This window comes from Ceratocystis lukuohia, assembly GCF_044167205.1.
Source record: "Ceratocystis lukuohia strain C4212 chromosome Unknown Supercontig7_pilon, whole genome shotgun sequence".
Lineage (NCBI taxonomy): Eukaryota > Fungi > Ascomycota > Sordariomycetes > Microascales > Ceratocystidaceae > Ceratocystis > Ceratocystis lukuohia.
Window position 1 is genome coordinate 1,061,905 of NW_027263526.1, and position 7,999 is coordinate 1,069,903.

The window sequence follows — 7,999 nt, forward strand, 5'->3', positions numbered from 1 at the left end:
ATGTTGCTTATTGATGACATGAGTCCGCCGCGCCCAAGTCATGAAGTTACGAGTTTAGAAGCAGGAAGCGAAGAAGGAGGGGAAGGAAGGAGGAGGAAGGGGGAGGAGCAAGAAGGCAAACGCAAGAAAGGCACGAAAGGGGGAAAGAAAGGGAACAAGAGAAAGGAAGGCAGCGATAGAAAGAGGAAAGAGATAAAAAGAGAAAAAAAGAGAGAAGTTGCCAAGAGAGCGCAGTTCTCTGTTGTCTGGGTCCCAGAATGGATAAATTTGGATGAATTTACTGATGAGCTTGATATCTCTTTTTTGGGCTTTTCTGCCTTGGGTCTGTCTGGATTGCCGTTGTTCTAAATACTGAGCCTCGTTTTTATTGTTTTTCAGTTGAACTGGGGGGGGGGGGGGCGAGAAGCAGAGAAAGAGGGTAGAGGGCAGAGGCAAAGAGAATGGAGCAGACGTCTCCTGCATGAAGCTTGAATTGCTGGCGCATTGCATTGATGCTCTTTTGGGGCTGGCGTTTTGAGTCCTGAATGAAAGAGAGAGATGGAAGAGGAGGATAGCGTCGAGTTGGACGGGCAGCGGCGCTCGCGGGATTGAAGACAAGCCCGTCGTTTTGTATGGACTTGGGTGGACTAGTTGACCTGCGAAAGCACGTTAGCACATTCCTCGCAGCTATAGAGCCATCGTTTGTTGCATTATGGGGCACCGGCGGACATGTACCACTGAGGCATAGAAGGGCAGCGCTACTAAACGGGCTAAATAGAGCTGGGCGATAGCGGACCCACCGTCAGTTGCAAATAGCTATAGGGTAGCATGCACTGAAACAGGGCCTAGACTGCAGGCCTGTCAGCACTTGGAAGGGGTGGGTCTCCACTGTAAGTAAGGCGAGTAAGCCCTCAGCCAAGCTGGGCTTAGAGGCCCGGGGCGAGGGGGCATATATTCTGTTAATGTTTGTTATTGGACTGGGCTCTATGTTATCTTCTTTTCTGCTGCTTCGTTTTGCCTTTTTTGTGCTGCTTTTTTAGCTGCGAGACACGAAAAGAAAACCTCCGAGAGTCCAATTCGTCACAATATTTTTCTGTCCTTTTTTATTACTTTTTTTATTCTTTTTTTTTTTCTTTTATCCACCCGAAATCTTCGTACCGCGTGTTTCTTCTTTTTTTACCCTTCTTCTTCTTTCTTGTCTCCCTCGTCGCCGTCGTTTTGCTTGTGTTTTTCTTCTTTCTTCCCAATAATAATCTTATAACACGTTTTGCTTTCTTTTGTTTGTGTTTTTTGCTTCTCGCATTGCCAATCTTCACGACGCTCTCTCACAGCCTTCGTCACTCGTTAACACAAACACACTTCAAAGCTGTTAGGCTGGCTTGTTCTAGGCCGTCTGCTAAGTAATCGCCCGTCCTCTAGAAGAGAATTACTATCCAAAGAGCGATATCATATTGGCCGTCGTCGACTCTGCGAGTGTCACTGTCTCTGCTCCTCTTCCTTTCTCTGGTCCTCCCTCTCTTTTCGCCCTCCCTCCACTGTTCTCTCCCTAGAGCCATACTGAGCCATAACAACAACAAATACAACCAACCAACAAACCAGGCCTGTCCGACGCCCCCAATCACTTCGTCGCCCGGTTCACTTGCTCGACGTTTGCTGCTCTCATTACTCGCAGCTCTCCCTTCTACAATCCTCCCGTTCTGGCGCTCCATTCCGGGGCTATCCGGGCTATCGCCCGCTTAAGCATTTCTTTTTTCCACAATGTCGTCGTTTAACCAGTCTCAAGGCCAGGCGGATGCTGTGGACGAGGACTCTTCTCATGCTCGTCACCCGCAAATAAACTCACAACAGCCATCCACAGCCCAGCGGCATGCAGACGTAGCGTACGCCCAGCCCAGCGGCCTTGACGATTACGGCCTCTACGACTCTAATAATCCTGGCCAAACCCACCAGTACCAATCACAACCACACAGCCGGCACGGCCAAGAGCAACGGCCGCAAGAACAACATTCACCACAACCACAACACCCGCCCTCACAGCAACAACAACCGCCATACCCAATAGACTCGCCAGGAGACCCCGTCCTCTATCCTCAATCCCAACAGCATCAACTACCACCGCCTCAAATAGAAATCGAAGACGAAAACAACATCCGCACAACCCAGGTCGACTACTACGACCCCAACCATACCTCCCATTCTCACGGCCTCTCGACCGATGCCGCCATTCCCGTGTCACCGCGCCTGCAGTTCCAAGACCCGCGTCACGCCTCTTTCACACCCTCTATTACCCCAACCGTGGAAATGTCCGTTCCAGGCCAGGCCATTACCACTGACGACCCAAATGCCACCTCTCCAACCACGCCACGATTCCCCCCCGAAGGCCGGTCTCGGAACGCTCCCCGTTCTAAGGGCCACCTAATGTCGCCCTCCGAGACCCACCGGGCCCGCTGGGCCACGCGCAAAATGACAGTCAAGAGCAGCAATAACAAACGCGCCTCCATCATCGGGCGGCTGGCTAATCGCAAGTCGCTCATTGGCGAGAAGAAGCGCATGAGTGTTGCTGAAAGTGATGAGCATGATCACGACCATGATGACGACGAGTCGGTCGAAGAAGAAGAAGTGGCTTCTGGTCGTAGGCTGTACTTTAACCTTCCTCTGCCTGACGATCTCAAAGACGAGGAGGGCCATCCTGCGCAACAGTTTCCTCGAAACAAGGTCCGGACGGCAAAGTATACGCCGCTGAGCTTCATTCCCAAGAATTTGTACTTCCAGTTCCACAATGTGGCCAACATATTCTTCCTTTTCATGGTCATCCTTGTCGTAAGTCTTCATGTGTACCGTTTTTTTCATGGTCATATTATCCCTCATCTCCTGTCTCTTCATTATCCCCTCTCTCCCTCTCTTCCCGTCTTCACCTTCACTCGCTGACTTTTCTGCCCTGTTTGCTCCCCTTGTCTAGTTTTTCCCCATTTTTGGTGGTGAAAACCCCGGTCTCAACGCTGCCCCCCTGATCTTCATTGTCGCCGTTACTGCCATCAAGGATGCCGTCGAAGACTCCCGCCGCACTAGCCTTGACTCTGAGCTGAACAACGCCCCTGTCCATCGCCTTCGGCACTGGGAGAACGTCAATGTTGAGGAGGATAATGTCTCTCTATGGCGCCGTATCAAGAAGGCTACTTCCCGCATCAGCATTGGTGCGTGGAGATTCATCAAGTCGATTTGGAGCAAGAAGGCCCGCACAGAGCGTAAGGCTCTTAAGGAGGCTGCCATTGAAGAAGCTCGCAAGTCGGTTGATTTCCGCCAGTCTATGGACTCCCACCACCGTGCTTCACAGGGCGGAATCCCGCTGACTCCTGTTGCATCCCCCATCGCCCCTACTGCTGATGCCGAGGAACGTGCTCGCCAGCGTGCCCAGATCGTCCGCACCATGAAGACCGATATTGTGAACCACAACGCGGAGGCTTCCGGCCGTGCGCGCTTCCACAAGGATACGTGGAAGAGCATCCGTGTCGGTGACTTCGTTCGTATTTACAACAACGATGAGCTGCCTGCTGATGTGATCATTCTGTCTACGTCGGAAAAGGACGGGGCTTGCTATGTGGAAACCAAAAATCTGGACGGCGAGACCAACCTCAAGTTCCGCCAGGCGCTGCACTGCGGCCGCGACATGCGCCATGCCCGTGACTGCGAGCGTGCTCAGTTCTGGATCCAGAGCGAGGAGCCGCATGCCAACTTGTACAAGTTTAACGGTGCCCTCAAATGGTATCAGGATGTCCCTGGCGACGATACTGGCGAGCCTGAGCTCATGACTGAGTCCATCACCATTGACAATATGCTGTTGCGTGGCTGCACGCTCAGAAACACTGAATGGGTTATGGGAGTTGTCGTTTACACCGGCCACGATACCAAGATTATGATGAACGCTGGTATTACGCCCAGTAAGCGCCCCCGTATCGCCCGTGAGCTCAACTTCAATGTTGCCTGCAACTTCTTGATCCTGCTGTTCATGTGCCTCATTTGTGCCATTGCTAGTGGCGTTTTCTGGGCCAAAACCGACTCTTCGGCTCACTTTTTTGACTTTGGAATGATTGGTGATACTCCCGAGCTCAGCGGCTTCATCACTTTTTGGGCAGCCCTGATCTTGTTCCAGAACTTGGTGCCTATCTCGCTGTACATCACTCTAGAAATTGTGCGCTTGCTGCAGGCCATCTTCATTTACAGCGATATAGAAATGTACTACGAGCCCATTGATCAGCCGTGTATCCCCAAGTCGTGGAACATTTCTGATGACGTCGGCCAGATCGAGTACATTTTCTCGGACAAGACTGGAACGCTCACTCAAAACGTCATGGAGTTCAAGAAGGCGACCATAAATGGCCAGCCATACGGCGAAGCCTACACCGAGGCTCAGGCCGGCATGCAGAAGCGTCTTGGTATCGATGTTGTTGCCGAGGGCGAACGCGTGCGGGCTGAAATTGCCGAGGCCAAGGTTCATGCTCTGGAGGGTCTTCGCCGCATTGACAACAATCAGTATCTCCACGACGAGGACCTGACTTTCATTGCGCCCGACTTTGTTGCTGATCTTGCCGGAGAGTCTACTGCCGAGCAACAGGCCGCTACTGAGCACTTCATGCTCTGCCTTGCCTTGTGCCACACTGTCATTGCTGAAAAGGTTCCCGGCAACCCGCCCAAGATGGTGTTCAAGGCCCAGAGTCCTGATGAGGCTGCGCTCGTTGCTACTGCTCGTGATATGGGCTTCACTGTTCTGGGCTCAAACACAGAAGGTACCATTCTCAACGTGATGGGCGAGGAGCGTCACTACCCGATTCTAAATACTATCGAATTCAACTCTACGCGTAAGCGGATGAGCTCTATTGTCCGCATGCCCAATGGTCGCATTATACTTATCTGCAAAGGAGCCGACAGCGTCATTTACGGTCGCCTCAAGAAGGGTGAGCAGCAGGAGCTTCGCCAAATCACTGCTGAGCACCTGGAAATGTTTGCCCGTGAAGGTCTTCGGACTTTGTGTATCGCCCAGCGCGAGCTAACCGAGTCCGAGTACATGAACTGGAAACGTGAACATGACGAAGCTGCTGCATCGATTGATAACCGTGAGGAAAAGCTTGAAGCCGTTGCCGAACTCATCGAACAGGACCTGACGCTTCTTGGTGGCACAGCAATTGAGGATCGCCTCCAGGATGGTGTACCAGACACAATTGCGCTCCTTGGTGAGGCTGGAATCAAACTCTGGGTCCTGACTGGTGACAAGGTTGAAACGGCTATCAACATTGGCTTCTCTTGCAACCTGCTGAACAACGACATGGAGCTGATCAACCTCAAGGTTGATGAGGACCCCACTGGCAGAACGTCGGACGAGACCATGATTAACAACTTGGATGCCGAACTTACCAAGCACTTGAAGTTGTTCGGTCTTACAGGCAGTCAAGAAGACTTGGATGCGGCCCGGCTCAATCACGAGGCGCCCTCAGCTACTCACGGCATTATCATTGACGGATTCACGCTGCGTTTTGTCCTCCACGAACAGCTCAAGCAAAAGTTTCTGCTTCTATGCAAGCAGTGCAAGTCTGTGCTGTGCTGCCGTGTCTCGCCAGCCCAAAAGGCTGCTGTTGTCTCGATGGTCAAGAACGGCTTGGATGTCATGACGCTTTCTATTGGAGACGGCGCCAACGACGTGGCCATGATCCAGGAGGCTGACGTTGGTGTTGGTATTGCTGGCGTCGAAGGTCGCCAGGCTGTAATGTCGTCGGATTATGCCATTGCGCAGTTCCGCTTCCTGCAGCGCCTGGTTCTGGTTCACGGCCGTTGGTCGTACCGTCGTCTGGCTGAGTCTATCTCCAACTTCTTCTACAAGAACATGGTGTGGACGTTCTCTATCTTCTGGTACCAAATATTCTGCGACTTCGACATCACTTACATTTTCGAGTTCTCCTACATCATCATGTTTAACCTGTTCTTCACTTCGCTGCCTGTTGGTCTTATGGGTGTCTTTGACCAGGATGTGTCGGACAAGGTGTCTCTGGCTGTGCCGCAGCTCTATCGCCGCGGCATTGAGAGACTCGAGTGGACACAGACAAAGTTCTGGATTCATATGGTTGACGGTGTGTATCAATCTGCTGTTGTCTTTTTCATCCCCTTCCTATACTTCAAGTACACGCATTTTGCCTCGGAGAGCGGTCAAAACATTGAGGACCGCACCAGAATAGGAGCCTACATTGCGGCTCCCGCTGTGCTGACTATCAACATGTACATCCTCATCAACACTTATCGCTGGGACTGGATTATCGTCCTAGTGGTGGCTATCAGTTCGCTCTTTGTCTTTTTCTGGACCGGCGTCTACACGCAGTTCACCGCCTCGGGCGTCTTCTTTGAGGCCGCCCAGCAAGTCTACGGCCAGCCTTCATTCTGGGCCGTCTTTGTCATTGTGCCCATCATCTGCCTGTTCCCGCGCTTTGTGTCCAAGGCGATCCAGAAGGTATACTTTCCCTACGACGTCGACATTATCCGCGAGCAGGCACGCATGGGCCACTTTGACTATCTGGAACATCCTAAGAAGAATGCGGGCGGTCTTCCCGTCCAGGACCCCACGTATTCGTTTGGATCGAGCGATAGCTCACGCAAGGGTAAGCACGTGCCCTATGGTAGCGTCGACGAAGACCAGCGGCCTATTTATCCGCCGTCTGTCATGACCAAGACTACTACGCACCATGCCCATCCTTCACAAACTGGCTCTGACGGCACAAATTATACAGGCCACCAGCACCAACGCCAGAGTCTCGACTTTGGCCTTGTTTCCGAGGCTGATGCGGTCCCGACCCCCAGTCCTCTGCACCAGCAGGTTGTCAATGTCCAGGTTGGCAGCGGAGGTGGAGGAGGTCCTCCGCCTGCCCACCAGAACTTTAACTCTGCGTCTGTTGGGCATCACACCAGCCGGCCGTCGATTGATCGCACGCGGCCATCCTTCGATCGCATGCGTGCGTCATTGGATCGCGTAAGGCCATCGTTCGAGGCGAGCAACGACATGACTACGGCCGCACGTCTGACTCGGATTGAGAGCACGCAATCGGCGCGAGTCCGCATGGCAGCGGCCATGGCTGAGCAGAAGGAGATGAGAGAGATGTCGAACAAGGGGCAGTCATAGACGTGACTCGGGGTGTTTTTTGTTTTTGTTTTCTTCCTCCTTTCTTGAAACTATCTTTTTTTGTGTGAAGCGTTTCCCTTTTTTGATTTAGGTTTCCTTTCTTTCTATTTTTCTACTTGTTTTTTTTTCGTCCGACATATTTCATTTGCTTTGTATTTCTCTGCCTTTCTCTCCATGATCCTTTTTTGTCTTCCTTTTTCTATCCATCTTGTTTTACCCGAGGGCTGTCCAGGTCAAGATGCATCAAGAGAACTAGAAAGGAAAACCGAAAGAACAAAAGCACAAACAAATAGTACTCAGCCGGTGACGTGGTGGTTGAGAAGGGGCGAAGTAACACAGGAACATGCGGGGTGTGTTTGTGCGTGTGTGTGTATGTGTGTTTCTTTGGCTTGGAGCATTTGCAAATGTACTCGTGCGCCCCTTTGGCTCGTCATGTTTCTCTTCTGGCCCTTTCTTAGATGATTAGTCGCGCCTGTCTATTCTTTGTACTTCCCTTTCTCTCTCCACCCATCCTTTTCTTTCTTGTCTTGATTACTCATGTTATATTAAACTCATGATTCCTTTTCTTTTGCTCAATTTTATGTCTCTTTGTCCATGTTCAGATCTGTGGTTGCTGTTTTGTGGTTGTCTTTGAACTACACGATGTACGGTTCATTGAGGCTCTCCTACGTTACACAAATTGAACGTCGTACAAACTAGTTTGCACCAGGTAATTACCCTATTGGGCACCGCAAAAAGGATAGCTGAGGTACAAGAGAGGGAGGTGGTACAAACAGGATGCAGTTTGGCTCTGAAAAGCTATGAGCTAGGAGCTCTACTAAAAATAGGCTTGTTCCTTTTTCCTGTGTCCTTTTTGACCTT

General features: G+C 51.5%; 1 protein-coding gene across 1 annotated transcript; it reads left to right on the forward strand.

Annotated features, from left to right (window-relative positions):
- Positions 1-1,737: 1,737 nt before the first annotated feature.
- Positions 1,738-7,138, forward strand: HOO65_070214 (phospholipid-translocating P-type ATPase; the record flags this gene model as incomplete). Its single annotated transcript, XM_071004777.1, has 2 exons — positions 1,738-2,799; positions 2,939-7,138. The coding sequence occupies 2 exons, from the start codon at positions 1,738-1,740 to the stop codon at positions 7,136-7,138; spliced, it is 5,262 nt and encodes a 1,753-aa protein (XP_070856932.1).
- Positions 7,139-7,999: the final 861 nt, after the last annotated feature.